General features: G+C 40.1%; 2 protein-coding genes across 2 annotated transcripts; both read left to right on the top strand.

The window, feature by feature from the left end:
* The first annotated feature begins 900 nt into the window (after nucleotides 1-900).
* SFR1 (SWI5 dependent homologous recombination repair protein 1) lies at nucleotides 901-13,318 on the top strand. The gene is made up of 4 exons (XM_036735866.1): nucleotides 901-990; nucleotides 1,298-1,414; nucleotides 4,572-4,958; nucleotides 12,767-13,318. Exons 2-4 carry the CDS (start codon nucleotides 1,319-1,321, stop codon nucleotides 12,956-12,958), a joined length of 675 nt encoding a protein of 224 aa, XP_036591761.1. The 5' UTR covers nucleotides 901-990; nucleotides 1,298-1,318; the 3' UTR covers nucleotides 12,959-13,318.
* Nucleotides 13,319-20,038: 6,720 nt separating this feature from the next.
* LOC118829008 (60S ribosomal protein L26-like) lies at nucleotides 20,039-20,539 on the top strand. The gene has a single exon (XM_036735934.1). It carries the CDS (start codon nucleotides 20,062-20,064, stop codon nucleotides 20,497-20,499), a length of 438 nt encoding a protein of 145 aa, XP_036591829.1. The 5' UTR covers nucleotides 20,039-20,061; the 3' UTR covers nucleotides 20,500-20,539.
* Nucleotides 20,540-22,941: the final 2,402 nt, after the last annotated feature.

Genomic DNA, 22,941 nt, shown 5'->3' with positions numbered 1-22,941 from the left:
CCAGGCCGGGCGCTGTACCCACCGCACCACCTAGCTGCCCACTTCCCAAGGCAATTCCCCAGGGTCTTAAATACCAAAGGTGTTGAGGTTTAATGCTAAAGACACTAGGAAGTTTATGCAGGAAGAAGGGCAAGGTGATGGCAGAGATTTAGGGAATTCCCTCTCGGCATTGCGAGGAAGGAAACTGCGGAGGGGAGTCCAAGCGCCGACCGATCTAGGGTGGGATCTCTGCGGGGTAGAGAAGGGGACGGATTGTACGTGGAGGACCAGCAACAGAGAATAATTCTGGATGACTGGTCTCAACGACCCGTTTAAGGAAAAGATACGGAGGTTTTGTAAACTAGAGCACCTGAAGGTTTTATCTCACAACAACCCTCTAAGGCCGAGGTTCTGGGTTCAAATCCTGCCTTGGATGCTAACGACCTCAAGGACCTCGGGACCTCGGGACCTCCGTTTTCTAGTCCATAATTGGGAGGTTGAAAACAGACGACCTCGATCCGTCGTTCTGTTGTGGAAGCTGGACTTGAAGCAGAGGGGATGGCGTAGACGCAGCTTTGGGCTGCATTTACTAAGACTCAGGGCCTCGAGGTCCTTGAGTGCTCTCCCTTGGGGGGGGTGGCGGGGCATGAGGGCGCAGCTGCGCCAAGGAAAGAAAGGCCGCTTTTCCTCAACCTTCGATTGCGGCTTTTAGGTCTCTAAGAGGAGTTCCCGGAAGTAAATAAAAGCCACACCCCACTCATACCCCGTTCCGCCCCCTTCTCCCTGCCCCGCCTTTTCCGCCTAGAGGACCAATGGCGTCTCGTTCCGACTTTGCTCATCGTTCCCGCCACGCCAGGAAAGGGCGGGGCGTGGATGCCGAAGGCCTGTAACGTCCGCCCCAGCGCGCGTGCGTATAGCGAGCCCGCCTCCTCCGTGTGGAGCGTAGGCAGGAGGCGGTGGGTGTGGCGCCTGCTCCCAGGCTTCCCGCGCTCCTCGGAAGCGCCGCCTCAGGTGTGGTCCTCTGGCGGGCCAAGGGGAGAAACGCCCAAAGCCGGCCTTCCCTCGGGTCCCGGGGCCGAGCCTAAGGAGCCGGGCCTTGGCTTCTCCTCGGTCGCCCCGGGGCCGAACGCGCCTCTGCCGGGGGCGGGGCGGGGCTGGAGGGTGGCTTGGGAGGCGCCGCCCCCAAACCCGGGGTTCCCCGAGGCGCTGGAGTAACGGCCCTACTAAGGAGTAATTCTGCGAGGAGCAGGCGTGTCCTGGGGCCGAGGGGAGGGAGCGCTATTGGCGCTTCTAACACTTTGTTTCGCGCTGTTTCTAGAGCAGACGCCCCATTTTCGGGATGGACCCTCCCCCAGATAGAGCCACGTCCGTCCCTGCCCCTTCCGAGGCCCGGGACACTGCCCGGCTTTCTCAGAACAAGGGTTCGGGGAAACAGGTAGGAAAGCCGCCATTAGACTCGCTGCTGGACCGTGCTGGGCCCCGCCCCCCAGGTCCTGGTGTACGAGGGGCCCCGGAGATCCCAGAGACCCAGGCTGCCCCCTCCCCGCCTCCTGCAGTGCCCGAGCCCAGCATTCCTGGGGCCTTCCCCCGCCCCGGCGGGCCCCGGGCAGCTTTTGCAGGCTTAGGCCCCCGTCGTGAGATCGTACCTAGAAGTGACCGGCTGAGCCCCCTTGTTTCATGGACGAAGGAGAAGCTTCGTCTGAGGTTAAGTGACTTGCCCGATATTCCTCAGGTAGTAAGCACCAGAGGTTGGATTTGAATTCAGGTCCTCCTGACTCCAAAACCAGTGCTTCCTTGTGTGTTACCTTGACTTCCTCACACCAACATCCATACTTGGAAAGTGTTGGGGAAGCGCATCCCTTTCTTCAAGAACCAACTCTTGACATTTCCCCCAGGAGACCTTTCCTCATAGAGCTACCCTGAGGGTCCCCCACCCCATCTCTCCTCTAGTTTCTTAAATCATTTTAATGGACCAATCCTTTGCATTTATGTTTTTTCTTGTGTTATTTATAATAATCTTCCCTTCCTCTCCCCGCCCTCCTATAGATTATCAGCCTTTAGACATAGGAGGCAGCTAGGTGGTCCGGTGGATAGAGAGGAAGACCTGCCTTCAAATCCGCGTCAGACGGAGCAAGTCAACTTAACTCTCTTTGACTCAATTTCTTCAAGTGTAAAAGGGGATAATAGCAGCGCCTACTTCCCAGGGTTGTTTTGGGGATCAAATGAAATAATATTTGTAAGGTGCTTATTAGCACAGTATTTTGCACACCTGTGCTGTATGAATACTTATGTCCCACCCCCGGGCAAATCTTTCACTTCTCAGAGCTGAAGTTCTTCCTTGGTCAAGTAAGAGTTGAACCAAATGATTTCTAAGGCCTCTTCTACCTTTAAACCCTATAATCTACTTTGTACATTATGTTATATAATAGAAACTTTTGGTGATCCATTCAGTCAAGGACTGTACATTCTACTCCAGTAGAGTTAAAGCGCTTTGCAAATCTTTAAAAGAAACAATATAGTCTTAAAATGCCCTATCTTTGTCTTCTCTGTGGGTGGCAAAGTACTTGCAGTGAGTAAAAAGCGTCCTCTGTACTTAATAATTAAGACTGCTGAGAGTGTATTTAGTCATTCAACAAACATTAAGCACCTATTAAGTGCTAGGCGCTGTGCCAAGATCTAGGGCTACAAAAAAGAGGATAAAGACTGTCTCTGCCCACAAGGAGAGCACAATCTAAAGGGAATGACAACAAGCAAGCAAAAATATGCAAGCAAGCTTTATTCAGGATAAATAGGAAATAATAGAGAGAAGGCATGAGAATTAATGTCTTCCTGTAGAAAATGAGATTTTAGTAGGGACTTAAAAGGAAGCCAGTAGATGGAGATGACTAGAGACAGTATTCCAGGTATGTGAGAGTGAGAGAAAGTGCCCAGAGTAACTTGTCTGTGGAATAGCCAGGGTGCCCAGTGTTTGGATCAAAGAAAATGTGGTGTAGGGAGTAAGGTGTAACAGAATTGAAAAGGTAGGTAGGGGCTAGGTTATTGAAGGGCTTTGAATGCCAAACAGGATTTTGTATCAGTTCCTAGATTCCACAGAGAGCAACTGGAGTTTATTCAGGAGAAAGGGGACATCATCAGACCTGCACTTTAGGAAAATCACTGGTGACTAAATGGAGGATGGATTGAAGTGGTGAGACCCACCAGCAGGCTATTGGAACAGTCTAGGTTTGAGGTGATGAGCACCTGCACTTAGAATGGTAGCAATGTCAAAAACAAAAGGCAGAAGGTGGCATCGGAGAGGTGTTTCAAAGGTGAAATCAAGACCTTGGCAACAGATTAAATATGGGGAGGGTGTTAGAGATAGTGAGGAATTGAGGATAACATCTAGGCTGCTAACCTGAAGGACTAGTAGAATGATGTTAACCTTTGCAGTAATAGAAAAGTTGGGGGGAAGGGGAGAAGGAGGAGGATTTAGGAAAAAAATAAAGAATTCAGTTTTGGACATGTTTAAGAGGTCTACTGGATGTTCAGTTCGATTTCCGAAAGGCAGATGGAGATAAAAGATTGGAGAGAGTGGGGCAGGATGGGCAGATTTGAGAATCATCAGGATAGATGTGGTAAGTAAATCCATGGGAGCAGATGAGATCACCAAGTAGAAGTGGTGTAGAAGAAGAGAAGGTCCCTAATGGAAACTTGTGGGACAAATACGATTAGAGGCACAATCTGGATAAATAAGGATTCCGCGAAGGAGCTGTGTAATAGGAGGAGAACTAGGGGAGAGTAATATCTCTCTTACGCACAGTGTTTTTAAGATTTTATCTAAAGATAAGATTAAGATTCTATATATAGCATTTTAAGACTATAGATACAGTGTTTTAGATTTGCAAAATACCTCTCTCTATTGGAGTAGAATGTGTACTCCTTGAGGGTAGGAACTTTTTCAGTTATTTAGGTCCTTAATGTTTCTTGAATTGCTTTCTCTTACTCCTTTAAACAACACTGTTTCTAGAAGTGTTATTGATTTACCCTTGGTCACTCAGCTATTAAATGTTAGAAACTAGATTTGAACTGGGGATTCTCATTACTACATGTCCAGCACACCGCTATACTAAAGCAAAATAGATCTTCAGTAAATGTTTGAATGGATCACCAAAAATTTCTGTTATGTAGCATAATGTATAAAGTAGATCATAGTATTTAAAGATAGAAGAGACCTCAGAAATCATTTGGGCCAACTCTTATTTTACAGGAGAAACTTCAGCTTCAACTCAGATTCTGTGATTTTTTTTTTTCACATGAGAGAATTTGACCTTTTTTGAAGGCTTTCTTGAGTCAGTTTTGTGAATCACCAAAAAGGGTAGTACAATTTTACTTTTACATCTTACTCCGTAACCCTCTAATGGGAGACAGTGTGGCCTTCCATTATGTAGATGTTAAGGTTTCCTTCTCTGGGATAGCTGCAGTATAATAGGGTGTAGAGAGACAGAATGCATCTGGTATCTAGTGATGTTTGCCACATAAATGGGGTATTGTTTGAGTGGTTGCTTTAGTTACATTTTAAAAAGTTTTAATGTTAGTTTTGTTTCCTTCTTTAGCTGATGAGTGCAACACTTAGAGAACGGTTAAAGAAAACAAGAAGTTCATTTAATTCCTGTCATGCTGTGGCAAAACGTCTTAAAGTAGATACTGAAAATAACTCCACCACTTCAGAGGAAGCAACATCTTCCCCTGGTGGAAGCTATTCTGCATTTCCAGAAAACTGTAAAAACATAGAAAAAGCATCTGAAGAAAGTCTGTCTTTGAAAGACTGCAAGCCCCTTGTCATAAGTACTCTGTCAGATAATCTCCCCCAGATGGTTTCAGAAGGATATAACATTGGCAAGCAAGAATTGCTTGAAGAAAAGATGAAATTATTGAAGGAAGTTCAAGAGAAGGAAGAGCTTCTTCGAAGGCTAAAATTAACCAAAATGTATAGGTCAAAGGTAAGAACATTGAGATTGGTTGCACAAACGATGTTTTGCTGTCAGGTAAATTACAGCTAAGTGACAAAGTCAGATTTGTTCATGTAACACACCCTAATATTTTATTTATTAGGGAATAAAACTTCTGGCAGCCTTATTTAGGGCAAGTAAACTGCTGGAAAGCCACATCTCCCAAATCTTGTAATCAGAAAGTTGATTTTTTTTTGAATGAACCTTAAATATGTAAGTTGCTATTTATTCCTGTTAAAGGTCATTTTATTAGATTAGAACAGCACTGAGCCAAGGTCAGATTCCTGAAGTGCACCTCTAGAAATCTTCATCTAAGTTGACATCAAACCTAATTTATTATACCCATCTGTTGGGGCACGCCTGATGTTCAGAGTCACTTTGGGTATGAAATGAGGCACTCATAAGTCATTGAACAGTTTACAAAAGGAGGTTTACTTAGCCCAAATGTAGCAGGGTTATGCTTCAAGGAGACAGTAGCACTTAGCTTCTATAGACATCCTCCCTCATCTCAAACCCACCTCCACCCTCAAGTGGAAATGTGTCCAGTCAGTCCAGCAGGGTATGGTGACTTACTCATTAGCCTTTTGGTATCCATCAAGTCTGAAGGGTTCCAATTTCATTTGTGTAGGATTTTTTATGCCCTTTGGTGACCAGGAAGCTGTATGTCAAGGGAGACAGTGTCAAGTTTCAGGGACAGCTTTGTTAGCTTTTAGGGAAATTACTACCTGTCAGGAGACCAGGGAACACTGGTCCTATCACATCTTGACATAATCATTTAACCTATTCTGAATGCACCTATTTATCCAGGCCACACTTCTTAATCTTGTCAGTTCTTTTATTCTCCTAGGTTTGAGTCCCTCTGAGCCTGGGTTCTTAAATTTACCAAGTGTAGCTAGGTGCTCTCTTATTGTCTTACTCATCTTAGGTTCAACTCTACTAGCCTTTTTTTTTTGGCCCTTTCTAGTCTAATGTACATTCTTGGCAGAGGGGAAAAAAGCACTAAAAGAGTTGAGTAAGGTTTTTACTTGTTCCCTTTGTCTTTCACTACCCACATGTCCTTTCCCTGATGTTCATGTCCCTTCTTCATTCTTCTTCATTTTACCCAAACATTTTCCTATTATTATTTTTAGGTTTCCTCACTAGCTCCTGCTCATTTTGAACGTTAGTGCCCCAGATACTCATCTTACCAGTCTGTGCCCGACTTTTATACTCATCCTCAGTTATATGTCCATGGTTTGTTGTCTTCTGTATATGGCTTTTAAAATAAAAATCTAAGTAGCTCCAAATGAATCTCTTTAGACAGTTCCTTTTTTTCCTTTCTCACTCAAACTAGTTATGTTTGTGCTTTCAGTATTTTCATTCTTAAGAGCTTCCCTCCCACTTGTACTAATTTTCCCTATAGAATTTTAATCCATGGGATGGATCTATCCATTTCACTGTTGAAAACTATTTTCTGCAGATCACTGTAAAATTCTTGTCTTCTTTTTTGAGAACAAATTTTTGAGATTGGTGACTTTACTCCAAAGTTCCCATTATATATCTCTTCCTTATTAATCTGAATCAGATCCAGAATGACAGTTCCCTTGATCTTTTTTTGCTTTTTGTAAGTTAATATTAAGGCAAGTCAAGAATGTATTAGCTGCTCAGTTTTCAGCGGAGAAAGAAATCCGGCAGATAGGTATATCACATCCAGCCATCCACCAGAGTCATCTTACTGCTTCACCGCCAGGGGTCTGCTTCCCTCAATGTGGAACAGCACTTTTCTCTATTGGACCTCCCAAAACCATATTCTCAGTCCCTGGAAGAATTAATCTCAGTTCTGGAACTCTCGTGGGCCTCAGCTGTCTTGATTGGTGAGTAAATGCAGACTCACTTATCCTGCTATATTTAGTTGGTTTCTGTTCAGACCATGCTTCATATGCCATCCAGCTCTTCACCTGGACTGTTTTTCCATCTGTCCTGTTGTGCTGAGCCTCTCCCTTGTTCTTTTCTCTCCAAGGGCAAGGACTGTCTGATTTGTGTATTTCCCGTGTTTAGCGCAACACATGGCACATTAAATGCTTTTTTCATTCGTTAGTCTGTTAAACACTGGATGGGAATACAAAGAATAGCTTATAGTAGCTTATAGTCTAATAAGGGAGATGACATATGCGTTAATGGATGTAGAGAGAGTAGATGGAAGGTAAAGAAAAGGGCACTAGCAGCTGTGGGTATTAGGAAAGGCCTTCTATAAAAGGTGGGATTTGAACTCAATCTTGAAAGAAGCCTGGGATTTGAAGAGGTAAAATTGAGGCAGAACATCTCAGGCACCAAATATAGCCAGTACAAAAACATGGAAACAGGAGAGGAGTGTGAGGATCAGCATATAGTTCAGTATGGCAAGATCTTATGCTACACTAAGGCAAGTAATGTATAAGAAGACAAAGGTAGGAAGGAGTCAGGTTGCAAACAATTTTAAATGCAGAACAAAGAATTTGTTTGGGCTTGGAGTTTGAGTAGGGTGATAACATGGTCAGACCTATGCTCTAGGAGAATTTTTTTGGCAGCTATGTAGAGGACAGATTTGAATGGGAGAGCAATTAGAACACCATTGGAATAGCCCAGAAGGAGGAGTGATCGTGGGCCTGACTGAGGGTGATGGGTGTGCGAGTGGAAACAATGGGTTTTACCAAAGATGTTGTGAAGATAGAAATGACACGATTTGGCAACTGATTAGCCATATGGGAAAATTAAGGAATTAAAGATGATGCCAACATAAGTAACTGAGAAGTTAGTGCCCCAACAGAAATAAAAAAGTTCAGAAGAGGAAAGAGGATGGGGCAAAGATAAGTTTGAAATGTCCAACATGCAATGATAATGTAAGAATGGAGCTCTGAAGAGAAACAGGGGCTCTTATCTCCCTCTGTAAATCTAGGAATCATAAGCATAGAGGTGATAATGGAAGCTGATGCGATAACCCAATGAAATAGCATAGAGAGAAAAGAGAAGTGGACCCAGGACAGAACCTTGGGAGACACCTGAAGCTAGTGGGCATGCCATAGGGCAAGAGGATCCAAGCAAAGGAAACTGAGAAGGACTGGTTTGACAAGTAAGTGGAAGTATCAGGAGCTGCAGATAGTTCAAGAAGTATAAGGATTGAGAAAATGCCATTAGATTTAGAAATTCAGACATCATTCATAATTGAAGAACCCTGCTGCTACTATATCATATTTTTTTCCAGGCTTATAATCTGATTTTTTGCCTAAGTACTTTCCCCTTATGTTTCTCTACTTTGATTCTTGTATTTTCTCATGTGAAAATGTTTCATTATTGTATAATGTTCATCAGATTCCTTTTCCTTCATCTTTTATGCACTTTTTTAAAAGTTACATCTTTCTAGATTTTAAATTCCAGTCATGAGTTCTACCCATCAAGTGTCTGATACATATGAGATCAAATTTGTCTCTTTACATTGGCATCTGTAGTTTACTTGGTTGGTTACCAGTATCTTTGAGAATTTGAATATAAATATCGGAGGCCATAGATTCTATTAATGGTTCCTTTCTTGGATTTTGTTCCATTTGAAAATGGTGGAAATCTACTATAATTCTTCCTAGATTATAATTTTTTATTAGTAATTTTTATTAATGCATTTTGTTTTTTACTTCATTTCTAGATAATCATGTATTCTCTACAGAATGAGCCTTCTCTTGTCACATTTCATTCTCATTTATCAAGAAAAGAGTAAGAAAAATTCATGCTTGTAGGGAAGAGATAAGACTACTGTTAAAAAGCTATTTAAATTCAAGGCTTAAAAGAGAACAGAAGGATCATCCAGTAAGCATGTATTTGTCCTATGCACTATGCTAAATGGTGGGTATATAAAAGTAGTAAATAGGTCAGTAAGCATTTATTGAGTGCCTGCTATGTACTAGACATTGCTAGTGCTAGATATACAAAGAAGCGGAAAAGATTCTGTGCTCAAGGAGCTCACAATCTAATGCAAACAACTATGTACAAATAAGCCATATACAGAATAAATTGGAGATAATCAGCAGAGGCAGAGATGAGGAGGGAGGGCATTCCAGGCATGGGGAATAGCCAGTGAAAACAGCCAGAGGTGAGAGATGGAGTTTCTTGTTCAAGGAACAACAAAGAAGCTAATGTCATTGATCACAGGAAATATGGTGAAAAGGATGGTAGAAGAAGACTGGAAAGGTGGGAGGGGGATAGGTTAGAATTTAAAACAGGATTTTGGAGATAATCTTAGAAGTGATAGGAAGCCGCTGGAGTTTATGGTAGGCAGACCTACCAAGAAGCTATTGCAAAATTGTCCATTTTACCTCCTGAAAAATGTTTCCTGTTGGTCATGAACTCTTTCCTTGGCCATAGATGTGACAATTTCTTCATGTTCTTCTAATTTGCTTAAGTCGTCACCCATGTCTAAATCATATACCCATTTGGAACTTATTGGTACACAGTGCAAGATATTGGTCTACTCCTAATTTCTGCCAAACTATTTTTTGTTTTTCTTAATAGTTTTTGTTGAATTGTGAATTCTTGCCCCAACAGCTGGGATCTTTGGTTTATCAAACATTAGGTTACTGTGCTGATTTGCTTCTGTATTTCATGTACATTTTCACTGATTAAACTTTCCATTTCTAATCCAGTACCAAATTGTTTTGACAGTTATAGCTTTGCCGTATAGTTTGAGATCTGGTACTGCTAGTGAAACAAAAACATGACACAGTGACCACGTCTAATGGTGTATGGAACATTTACATCCATAGTTTACCCCCTCTTTATCAAAAGGAAGGGGAGATTGGCTTCCTCATCTCTCTTCCTTGGTCAAGATTATCAGTATAATTACTGAAGAGTTTAGCTTTTATTAGTGTTCTTTTTCTTTGTTTATGCTATTGTAGTCATTTTGTACGTCATTCTCCTGCTGATTTCACTTTGTCAATTTATATGTCTTTCCATGTTTCTTGTTTTTTCATTTCAATTTTATTTTGAGCTCCAAATTCCTCCCTCCTACTTTCTCCCCCATAGAGAAAGCAAGACAAATAAAACCTGTGACAAACATATGTAGTCAAGCACAACAGATTTCCTCCATTGAGCATGCCCAAATATATATTATATATGTATGTATACATACACACACACTCTGAGTCCCTCACCTCTTAACCTGGAGGTAGATAACACGTTTCATCATGAGTCTCTGGACTTGTGGTTGGTCATTATGTTGATTAGAGTTTTTAAGTCTTTCAGACTTGATTTTCCTTACAATATTGCTGTTATGGTATAAATTGATAGAGTATGTGTGATTTCATTGAATTTTTTTTGTCTTACATGGCACACAGAAAAATTCTTTAAAACATTTATACTTGCACAAGTATAATATTCCTTTGCTCTGCTCTTGAGGGACCCTCATACTATTAGGTAGGACTGCTCAAGCTAAGCAGTAGGGTGAAAAGCTGTGGCTATTCAGTTCTCACTCAGCTAGGGGCCCAAAGTATCAGTCTTATAGAATATGGGCTCAGTTACCAGGGTTAAGTTTCCGAGCCAATGACACGGGAACAGGAGACAGCATTCAGATCAGAATTAGAACTTGACACCAAAGTTCAGTGTACAGTGAAATAGCTACGGCCTAGAGATAGTCAAGGTTAGGTAGTGGACTCTGCTCACTCACCATTTGTCATTATTCAAACAGGCAGGCTGGTTGCACTATCAGTTTCAGGCCTGTCTCCAGGAACTGAAAGGCTCCTGGGTTTTGAAGTTTCTCAAATCTCTCATTCTCTTTTTCAGCTCCTGTAGTGATTTGAAGAGATTCTCCATCATACACTGGCACATCTAGTCTTGTGTTTGGTTTATTTTTAATTTGGGAGCTCTCATCTTAATATCCTAATTTCATCTTCTCTGCTGATGAACAATTCAGGAATTTCTTGCTAGTTTGATTATCTTTGGGGGGATATGCAGAATTTGTCTTTCTTTTCCAAAGTTTACTTTCTTTTAGCACATGTTATTAATTATATTGTGGACTTTTCTGGAATGTTTGTTCAGTTTTCCTTCTTTCATAGGATTGTAGCTTTTGAGCCAAAAGAGATTACTTGTTTCTCCCGTTAGAATTGAAGCGGTTTTTGAGTAGAAGTTTTTTTATTCTTCGTGCCTTTTTCCCCAGCACCCAGCTTTTTACTCTGTAATATTGTGACTTTAGCCTTCACCATTCAATGGAAACTGCTCTTTCCAAAGTTACCAAAGATTTCTTTAAATTTCTGTTAAATCCAGTTTTCTTTTTCCTCAACCCTCTTGACCTTTTTAGCATTTTATATTTTTGACCACCTGTTTTCTTCTGAGTGCACTCTTCGACCCTGAGTTTTTGTGACACTACTGTATCCTGATCCTCATTGTACTTGTATGTTACTTCTTGGCTCATTCAAGTTCTACCCCACAGCCATGGGTATTCTGTTAGGACTGTCACAGGGCCTCTTCTTTTCTCCCTCAATACTTTCTCCCTTGGTGATCTCATTTTCTCTCATAGATTCAATTGAATTCGTTATGCAGATAACTCCCAGATGTAAGGTCCTTTTCTATATTGCCAGCCACCCGTAGGCATCTCAAACTATATTCATAATGGAACTGTTCCCATTCTCCAAACAACCCGTTTTTCTTTGAGGCATCTGTATTCTTTCAATCATTCAGCGTCACAACCTCAAACTCTTTGTCCCTCATCTTCCCTACCCCTATATCCAACCCATTTGCCGAGTTTCATGTCCACAACAACTCATGCCATCCATCCTGTCCTCTCCTCATATGACTGCCACTCTATTTCATACCCTTTCAGATTCCTAGCTTCTCCATTTCCAGTCTGTCCTCCACACAGCTACCAAAATAACTTTCATGAAGCACAGGTCTGACCATGCTATTTTACTGTTCAAGTACCTTTAGGATAGACCTGTTTGTTCCCTGAATACAGCAGTCCTCTTTTTATTGATATTTTCTCTTTCTTATATTACCAAAGTTATCCCATGTGTTCCTTCTCCACCCCCTCCCAGAAAGTCATCCCATATGACGAATAGTGTTTTTTAGAAAGGAAAAAAAAAGCACAACTGATTGGTATATTGAAAAAGTGCCACAATGTGTGCAATGTGTAACATCTGTGGACTTCCCACCTCCAGGAAGGTATAGGTTAGAAGTGTCTTATCATTCAAGTCCTGCTCTGTGCTTTTTTTGCTCACTCCCTTCAATTTCTGTGCCACCTCCTAAAGAGAAGTTAGGAGTTCACATTCTTTCTCAAATTGCTATCTATCTACTTACATTCTACTAGAAAGCTGAATGTTATAAACAAGCACATGCCCTGAGGGCAGGGACATTTTTCATTTTGTCTTTGCCCAATGTTTAGTAAGCATTTGTTTGTTTTGGATGGTTTGGATTTTTCTTTGTTTTTTTTATTTTGAAACCTTATCAGAATTAACTGTTCCTTGGAAAAATGGGAGAAGTAAAAGAGTAGAAAAATGTTTCTTGAGCCTTCTCTCCCAAACTACCTTGTATTTAGCCACTTTGTATTTTTATGCTGTATTTGTTATATCCCTCATTAAAATGTAAGCTCCTTTTGAGTAGTGAATGTTTCATACTTGTATCCCTAGCACCTGTAGCATAGTGGCACCGTAGTAAGCCCTTCCTAAATAAGTATTTGTTGATTGAATAACCCCTGAGTTTAAAAGTAGGCCCCAAGGAAACCAACTACCTTAATACCTTTTACATATTTTTAAAAAATTATGTAATTAGACATAATGTACTTATAATCTTGTTTTCTACTTCAGAATAACCTTTCACAGTTACAATCATTGATAAAGAAGTGGAGAAATAGTAGCCAGCTGTTGCTTTTTGAGCTGCAATCAACCCTGTCTGTGGAGAACAAGAAACTAAGCCTTACTCAGTTGATAGACAGCTATGGATTAGAAGACCAGTTACTACGTTACAACAGAATTGAAGAAGAATTTGCAGATTTTTAGTTCAGATTATTTTCAGAAATCTGCCTTTGAGAAGTAAGGGCAGCTCAACTCAAAGATATTTCTGAATGCCAATAAAAAGGTACTCCTAAAGAAAGCATAAAAATTATTATAGTTTAAATTGATTGGAACAAGACATTACTGTGATGAAATAAAATTAGACCATACAAGTTCTGTAAGGAGAATTCAATGAAAATGAAAGTATGCTTCTAAAACAGTCTGGATTATTTCTGTCAATTGATATTAACAAATTTTAAAGTTTATTATTTTAATATTACAAAAATGTCTAAAGCCAGACTTAGCTTCAAATCTCTGTTTCTGTTAATAGTGCTGTTTTATTCATTAAACACATTTGGACTTTCATTTTGAGTATTCTAATTCCCTTACCTTCTATATGCAAGTTTGTCTCTTGAAACCAATTACATGCTTACTGTTACTATTCTACTTTAAGCTCTCATTTTTAACATGGACTATTGGCACTATATATTTGTAAAATTTTCTAAAGCATAGTCACTCTCCTCTGAAACAAATAGTAGCTTTTCATTATCTGCTGAATAAAGTCTTATTTAATTTGGCATTCTAGGTTCCCTTGAATGTGACCTGCATTTTTGCTTTTCTTTTTGGTGATATTATCAAGTCTTACTCATTCCAATACTAAATTACATTAAGATTTCCTTGAACCCACAAGCCCAAAGACATAAGCTTTTTATTACAATTATGTGCTTATGTATTTTATTTCCCATTCTGGATTATATGTTCACTGAGAGAAAAGACTGTCTTTATTCATGTTAGTATTCTCTACATGATAAGTATTCAGTGAGTTTGTTGGATGAAATGTATCTATGATCCTCTACCCCAAAAAGGTGTGGTACAGCCAGTCACGGAATGTGTCTACAACACAACCACATCTACCCTCTGATTACGGCCCAGTACTGCCACCCCTCTCCGAACTGTGCACAGTCCCAACTTTTCCCGTTACAAGCCCAACAGCAGCTCCTCCTCATAGTAGTTATAACCTAAGCTGGACTGCAGCACTCTACAAGGTGTTGTTAGGTATGCCCCCAGTATACAAATTTTTTCAAGTTTATTTTACTAATAGAGGTGCATGAGCAAAAAAGTTTGAAGACAACCACTTTAGGAAACACCAACAAAGTACGTAAGTGAAAAAAAAATGGTGCATTAAGAAGCAGAATAGAGATAGAAATGAGACCTGTGATTTTGGCATAGGAAAATTGTTCTACTGGTCAGCACTTTCTCTGTAACCCATTGTCTTACAGTTGTCTAGTGCATTGAGAGCTTTAAGTGGTTTGCCTAGGGTTGTACAACCAGTATATGTTAGAAGTGGGCTTAAACTTGGCTTCTTGGTTCCCAGGCTGGCTCTGAATCCATTATACTATGGTTAAGTGCAATTCCATTGAAGACTTTGCAGTGATAACTCATTGTGGCATTGTAAAGTTAATGGAGTATAAGATCTTCCCCACCCATTAATAGGCCTCACGTGGAGCCCATTAAGGGAAGCTTGCTTTGGGCTTCCACATCTTTTGGTAATAAGTTAATTAGGCATTGGGTCCCAAGGGTTGTGATGCCTTCTGGCTCTGAGCCTGTTAGCCAGAAGAAGAATTCTGAGAGGTGAGCTTTTGCTTTGGGGGTTTGCGTATGAGAAGGATCTTGTGATTCCCTGGTGGAGACTCTGAGTAGCCATATGTTCAGAACTGCCTGACTGCTCAGATGTAAAGGCTCTCTCAATCCAGTAATGTATGTAAAGTGTATAGCCATATTGCTTTGATTTAGGCATTTAGAACCCTGTCAGTCTAATTTCTGTGCTTATATTTTCTCTATATTTTCTCTTATATTTTCTCTGATGTTCAGGGTGCTGCCTTTTTCCCTGAACTAATGAATATAATTAAAGAAGATTGTTGACCCATAAAAAGCCATCTTTCCTAGTAAAGCAGATCTAAGAACCTATGCTAGCAGCCATCCTAGGTGTGCCAGTGTAGTTGCTGTTACAGGCATGGAGATGGATCTTGGTTTTTTACAGGCCTTTTATAGGCTCTAGCAGGCCCTACACCAAGTTGGAAAGGTTTAAATTTTACCCATACTTAGCTAAGGACCAAAGAAGCTCATCACCACTTTGATTGCAATGTAATGAAATTTTTGACAACTCTGGAAGGCAATCAGTTATAATGGGTATGTGATCTATCAAAGGTGTATCCACAATGACAAGAAATCATGGATCCTCGAAATATAGCAAAGCTTTTTATATATTTGTTTTCATATGTGTGCTTCCTGAGTTCCCTTACTGAACACATCAAGACTGTTGTATATACTATTAGTATGATGTCAAAAAAAAAAGCAGTGGGTTATCAAATTACAAGAATACATTTTATTCTAACAACCAAACTGCCGTGAATAGAATGAGATGTTATAATGAATCCAGGCTCCAGTTGTGGTCTACCATGGCTAAGGAAGAGTTAATACCATTTCAAAAAAGTGATCTGTTTACTTTGTTGGTAGAACAAAGCCTAATGTGTATGTTTTATTTTGAAAAATTGCCTTGAAGTAGAGCCAAGATAGCAGAGTAGAGTGAGAAATCCAACTGAATTCTCCTAATATTCCCCTCAAAAAATTTTTAATGCCTCAAATTGAATTCTGAAGCAGCAGAGCCAACAAAAGGTTGATGTGAAGTAAATTTTCCAGCCTAAGACAACTTAGGAGGTCTGCAGGAGAGGTCTGTTACACGGGGGTGGCGGGGGGGGAGAGGGGGTAGAACCAGAATACATGCGAGTATAGAACTAATGGCTGGCATTGGAGGTGGCTGCGGTAGTAGCAGCTTTAGGAGCTCTCAGCCCAGAGACAATAAGGAGGTCGGACAAAACTGGTCAGAAAGATTACAGGGGACCTTTTCCTGGCTGGCACCTGAGTGCAGTTTGGCAACCCTGCTGCCCATACACCATTCTGGGTTTTTGTTTTGGGCAGAGAGGAGTGCTTATGGTCAATCACAAGGGAGCAGGGGCCCTTGGTTGCAATTCTAGAGCCAAGAGGAGTGTTCTTGTGGAAGCAGGGGCCCTTCTTGAGTAAAGACCACTCCACCTTGGAAGTATCAAAAACTTGCAGACCTGCTAGCTAGCTCTGAAAACAGCAACAAGAAAAAACATGAAACTTAGGACAGTGCCTCCTCACCCCAAGGTGAGCAAAGTCCAACTTTAACATAAAGTTCAAAGTCAAATAGGGTGGAAAAATGAGCAAACCACCACCAAAAACTTGTGGCAGGCAAGACTTAAGACACAAACTCAGAAGACAAGTGAAAATAGCTATATAAACAAAGCCTCCAAGGGGGAAAAAGGCTAATTGGACACAGTCCCAAGTGGTAGAAGAAAAATTGGGAAAAGAAATGAGAGTGATGCAAAAAAAATTATGAAGTGAGAACAGTTTGGTAAAAGAGGCCCAAAAAGTACTCCAGAAAATAACACCTTAAAAAACTGAATGGGCCTAATGGTAAAAGAGGTACAAAAATTTACTGAAGAGAAAGAATAAAAAGCAAAATGGGCCAAATGAAAAAAGAGGTACACAAGCTCACTGAAGAAAATAATTCCTTAAAAATTAAAATGGGGCAGATGGAAGCTAATATCTCCACAAGACACCACAAAACAATCTAATAAAGTCAAAAGAATGAAAAAATAGAAAGTATGAACTATCAGAAAAACAGCTGACATGGAAAATAGATCAAGGAAAGAATTTGAGAATTACTGGATTACACACATACAACCTATATCAGATTGCTTGCCTTTTTTAAGAAGAGGGAAGGGAAGGAGGAAAATTTTAAACTCAATTTTGTAAACATGAATTGCCTTTACATATAATTGGGGAAAATACTATTAAAAATGATTGTACTGCCATGATGACAGCTGGAAAACAGGGACTTGCTTAAGCTCTTCCCCCAATCCCTCCAAATACCTGTAAAAAATGGCTCTGAACAAATTCTAGAGCTACAGAACTCACGAAATACAAGAAGCAGTCCAGGACAGCTTGGATGGTCGCTGGGAAGGGGGAGCAGAGCGCAGCCCAGCATGGGCCGTGCTGGAACAGACCAGGGCAGAGGAGATTGGGCAGAGCAGGCTTCAGGGCCATGAATCACTGAGCTGTAGCAGTTACCAGACTTCTCAACCTGGGAATACCAAAGACCATGGAGCAAGTCAGTGGGAAAACTGCTGAATCTGGGTGAAAGAAATGGGCCATCCAGCCCCAGCCCTGGGTGCAGCAGAGGTGACATGGCAGTGGCAGTAGCAGGAAGTTCCTGCGGCTGCTTCCAGAGCTCCAGCATCAGCTGCTTCTGGAGTCCCTGGCTCACAAGGTGGGAGGAATCAAGTGGCAGATCAGAGCAGGAGTGCAGGGATTGCATTGCTGGCACAGCTGCACGGTTCTCTTGCTTTGCCCTGCTTGGATCTGGATCGCACGGTCCTGGTTGGCAGTTCATAGGGGAGGAGCAATGCTGGTGTGGCAGAGCTTGTGGTGACGGTGGAGTAGAAGTAGCTCTGAAAACAGCAGCACAGCCCCTAAAGCTTAGGACAAAGCACTCTCCACTCTGAAGGCAGTTATGACCTGACCAAATGCTCAAGGGTCAAGTAGTTGGCTGGGAACATGAGCAGCAGGCAGCGTAAAAGGACTCAGATTCAGACTCAGACTATAGAATCTTTTTTGGTGACAAGGTCAAAACATACAGCCAGAAGAAGTCAACAAAGTCAAAGAGCCTATATCAAAAGCCTCCAAGAAACATATGAGTTGGTCTCAGTCCATGGAAGAGCTCAAAAAGGATTTGGAAAAGCAAGTAAGAGAAGTAGAGGAAAAATTGGGAAGAGAAGTGAGAGTGATGCAAGAATATCATGAAAAACAAGTCAATGAGGAACGAGGGGAGAGAATTTGGAACTCAAAGTTCTAAAAGTGGATGCTCAAAAAAAAAGTTTTTTCATGCAACTGGGAAATAAGATATACAGGCAATGAGGTATAGAAATCTACTGCCCTACAAAAGGGAAAGGCGATGGGGGGGAAAGTGGGGTGACAGAAGGGAGAGCTGACTGAGGAATGGGGCAATCAGAATATATGCCATCTTGGAGTGGGGGGGGGAGGGTAGAAATGGGGAGAAAATTTGTAACTCAAAATCTTGTGGAAATCGATGTTGAAAACTAAAAAGATTAAATAATAAAATATGAAAAAGAAAAAAAATAGACTAACTCAAATGGCAAAAGAGCTCCAAAAAGCCAATGAGGAGAAGAATGCCTTGAAAGGCAGAATTATCCAAATGGAAAAGGAGGTCCAAAAGACCACTGAAGAAAATGCTACCTTAAAAATTAGAATGGAGCAAGTGCAAGCTAGTGACTTTATGAAAAATCAAGAAATTATAAAACAGAACCAAAAGAATGAAAAAATGGAAGACAATGTGAAATATCTCATTGGAAAAGCCATTGACCTGGAGAATAGATCCAGGAGAGAGAATTTAAAAATTATTGGACTACCTGAAAGCCATGATCAAAAAAAGAGCTTAGATGTCATCAAGAAATCATCAAGGAAAACTACCCTGATATTCTAGAACCAGAGGGTAAAACAGAAACTGAAAGAATCCACCAATCGCCTCCTGAAAAAGATCCCAAAAAGAAAACTCCTAAGAATGTTGTCACCAAATTCCAGAGTTCCCAGGTAAAGCAGAAAATGTTGCAAATATCCAGAAAGAAACAATTTGAGTATTGTGGAAACACAACCAGGAAAACACAAGATATAGCAGCTTCTACATTAAGGGATGGAAGGGCTTGGAATAAGATATTCTGGAAGTCAAATGAGCTAGGATTAAAACCAAGAATTACCTACCCAGCAAAACTAATACTAATTCAGGGCAAAATATGGAATTTCAATAAAATAGAGAACTTTCAAGCATTCTCGAAGAAAAGACCAGAGCTGAATTGAGAATTTGACTTTCAAATACGAGAATAAAGAGAAGCATGAAAAGGTACACAGGAAAGAGAAATCATAAGAGACTTCCTGAAGTTGAACCGTTTTGTTTACATTCCTACATGGAAAGATGATATTTGTAACTCATGAAACATTTCTCAGTATTAGGGTAGCTGAAGGGAATACATACATATATATATATATATATATATATATATATATATATATATATATATATATATATATATATATATATATATAGACAGAGGGCACAGGTTGAGTTGAATAAGAAGGGATGATATCTAAAAAAAGGGGGGTGAGAGAGGAATATATTGAGAGAAATAGAAAGGGAGAGATAGAATGATAGAATGGGGGTAAATTATCTCACATAAAAGTGGCAAGAAAAAGCAGTTCTATTGGAAGGGAAGAGGGGCCAGGTGAGAGAATGAGTGAATCTTGCTCTCCTTGGATTTGACTTGAGGAGGGAATAACATACACAATTGGGTATCTTACCCTACAGGAAAGTAGGGGGAAAGGGATAAAAGAGGGGGGATGATAGAAAGGAGGGCAGATAGGGGGAGGAGGCAATCAAAAGCAAACACTTGAAAAGGGACAGAGTCAAGGGAGAAAATTGAATAAAGGAGGACAGGATAGAATGGAGGGAAATATAGTTAGTCTTTCACAACATGACTGTTATGGAAGTGTTTCGCATAATGATACATGTGTGGCCTATGTTGAATTGCTTGCCTTCTCAAAGAGGGTGAGTGGGTAGGGAAGAAGGGAGAGAATTTGGAATTTAAAGTTCTAAAAACAAATGCTGAAAAAAGTGGTTTTTACATGCAGCTGGTAAATAAGATATACAAGCAATGGGGTATAGAAATCTATCTTGCCCTACAAGAAAGTAAGGGGAAAGGGGATGGAGGGGAAGTGGGGTGACAGAAGGGAGGGCAGACTGGGGAAAGGGGCAATCAGAATATATGCCATCTTGGAGTGGGGGAGGTAGGGTAGAAATGGGGAGAAAATCTTGTAACTCCAAATCTTGTAGAAATCAATGTTGAAAACTAAACATATTAAATAATAGAGAAGAATGTAAACAAAATTACTGTACTACTTAAATGATTAAAAAATTAGCCTGGGCTCTTTTTCGGGTGGTCCAGCTCGCCAAAATGAAGTTCAATCCGTTCGTGACCTCAGACCGAAGCAAGAACCGCAAGAGGCACTTCAACGCGCCCTCGCACATCCGGCTCAAGATCATGTCGTCCCCGCTGTCCAAGGAGCTCAGGCAGAAGTACAACGTCCGCTCGATGCCCATCCGGAAGGACGACGAGGTCCAGGTGGTTCGTGGACACTACAAAGGTCAACAAATTGGCAAGGTAGTCCAGGTTTACAGAAAGAAATATGTCATCTACATTGAACGTGTGCAACGAGAAAAAGCTAATGGCACAACTGTCCATGTGGGAATTCACCCTAGTAAGGTAGTTATCACCAGACTAAAACTGGACAAAGATCGCAAAAAGATTCTTGAACGTAAAGCCAAATCCCGACAAGTTGGAAAGGAGAAGGGCAAATATAAAGAAGAAACCATTGAAAAGATGCAAGAATAAAATGGTCTGTTGTACAGTTGTTATTAAAAATGAAAATTAAGCATAAAAAAAAATTAGCCTGGACATCATACTTCAAGAAATTATAAAGGAAAACTGCCTACTTATTCTATGACCAGAGGGTAAAATAGAATTGGAAAGAAGCCACTGATTACATCCTAAAAGAGATTCCAAAATGAAAACTCCCAGGAATATTATAGCCAATTCCAAAGCTCCCAGTCAAGAAAAAAATATTGCAAGCAGCCAGAAAAAAACAATTCAGATATTAAAGAACCACAGTCAATATCACATAAGATGTAGTGGCTTCTATGTTAAAGGAGAAGAGGGTTTAGAATATAATATTCCAGAGAGCATTAGTTAGGATTATAACCAAGAATCACCTACCCAGCAAAACTGAGTATAATCCTTCAGGGGAAAAAATGAATATTAAATGAAATAGAATACTTTCAAGCATTTCTGATGAAAAGAGCAGAGGCACCAAAAATACCGTGGGGAGGGGGAAGAGATCCTCTTTAAAAAGCTATGCCCAAGGGGCTATCAAAGTGTACATACCCTTTGATTTAGCAATACCACTGTGTCCCAAAGAGATCATAAAAAAGGGAAAAGGACCCACATGTACAAAAATATTTCTAGCCCTCTTTTTGTGGTGGCAAAGAATTAGAAATTGAGGAGATGCCCATCAACTGGGGAATGGCTGATCAAGTTGTGGTATATGAATGTAATGGAATACTATCATTTTGTAAGAAATGATGAGCAAGTGTATTTCAGAAAAACCTGGGAAGACTTACATGAACTGATGCTTAGTGGAGAACATTATATACAGTAACAGCAACATTGTGTGATGACCAACTTTGATAGACTTAGCTCTTCTCAGCAATACAATAATCTAAGACAATTCCAAGAGACTCATGATGGAAAATGCTATCTACATTCAGAGAAAACTATGGCATCTGAATGTAGATCAAAGCATACTAGTATCTTTTTTTTTCTTTCTCGTGGCTTTTCCCTTTTGTTCTGATTCTTTCACAATATATATAGCTAATGTAGAAATATTGTACAGCCTATATCAGATTGCTATGTTGGGGAAGAGGAAAGGGGAAAATTTGGAACTCAAAAATCTTATAAAAGTGAATATTGAAAACTAAAAATAAATAAAAAGGCAAAAAAAAAAACTCCTTAAAAAGCAAAATTAGCCAAATGGTAAAAAGGTCCAAAAGCTCACCAAAGAAAATAATTCTGGGCAATTAGAGCTGGGCAAGTGGAGGCTAATGACTCCACGAGACAAAAAGAAACAGTCAAAAGAATGAAAAGACAAAAAGAAAATGTGAAATATTTAATTTGAACAACCAACCTGCAAAAAAGATCAAGAAGAGATCATTTAAGAATTACTGGACTAGCAGAAAGCCATGAACAAAAAAAAATAGCCTAGACACCATGTTTACAAATATTATCATGGAAAACTGCCCTGAATCTTAGATCCAAAGGATAAAATAGAAATTGAAAGAATCCACTGATCAACAGAGGTCCCAAAATGAAAACTCCCAGGAATATTATAGCCAAATTCTAGAGTTTCCAGGTTAAAGAGAAAATACTTCAAGCAGCCAGAAAAGAAACAATTCATATATTGTGGTGCTACAGTCAGTATCACACAAGATTTAGCAGCTTCCACATTAAAGGAAAAGAGTGCTTAGAATGTAATATTTTGGAAGGCAAGGGAGCTAGGACTACAGCCAAAAAAACCTACCTAGCAAAACTGAATATATACTCCTTCAAGGGGAAAAATGGATATTTAATGAAATAGAGTACTTTAAAGCATTCCTATTGAAAAGATGAAGGTGAATGAAGATTTGACATTCAAACAGGACTCAAGAGAAGTATAAAAAAGTAAACATGAAATAGAAATTATAACGGTCTCAATAAAGTGAATTTTTGTACCTCTTTGCGATTAGGGCCAATTCTGTTTTTGAAGGTGTTATTTTCTTTGACAATTTTTATGCCTCTTTTACCAAGATGTTAATTCTCTTTTCGTAATTTTCTTGTATCACTCTCATTTCTTTTTCCAGTTTTTCCTCTACCACTCTTACCTTTTTAACTCTTCTCGGAATTCTTGTTGGGCTTGTGTCCATTTAGCCTTTTTTTGAGGCTTCGTTTATAGATGTTTTCACATTGTTGTCTTCTGAGTTTGTGTCTTAGTCTTCCCTGTCACCTTAGTAGCTTTTTATGGTCAATTTTTTTATTTATTTTTTCCAGCTATTTGCGGAAAGGTATACTAATGAACTGTTAGTAGAATTGTGAACTGCTCCATCCATTCTAGAGAACAACTGGAACTATGCCAAAAGGGTTGTAAAACTGTGCATACCGTTTCGCCCAGAAATATCACGACTAGGTCTATATCCAAGAGATCAAAGGAAAAAGGGTCTGTATATACAAAACATATTTATAGCA

This window comes from Trichosurus vulpecula, chromosome 8, assembly GCF_011100635.1.
Source record: "Trichosurus vulpecula isolate mTriVul1 chromosome 8, mTriVul1.pri, whole genome shotgun sequence".
Classification (NCBI taxonomy): domain Eukaryota; kingdom Metazoa; phylum Chordata; class Mammalia; order Diprotodontia; family Phalangeridae; genus Trichosurus; species Trichosurus vulpecula.
Note: the sequence above shows the minus strand (reverse complement) of the source record. Positions and strands in the feature narration are given on the sequence as shown.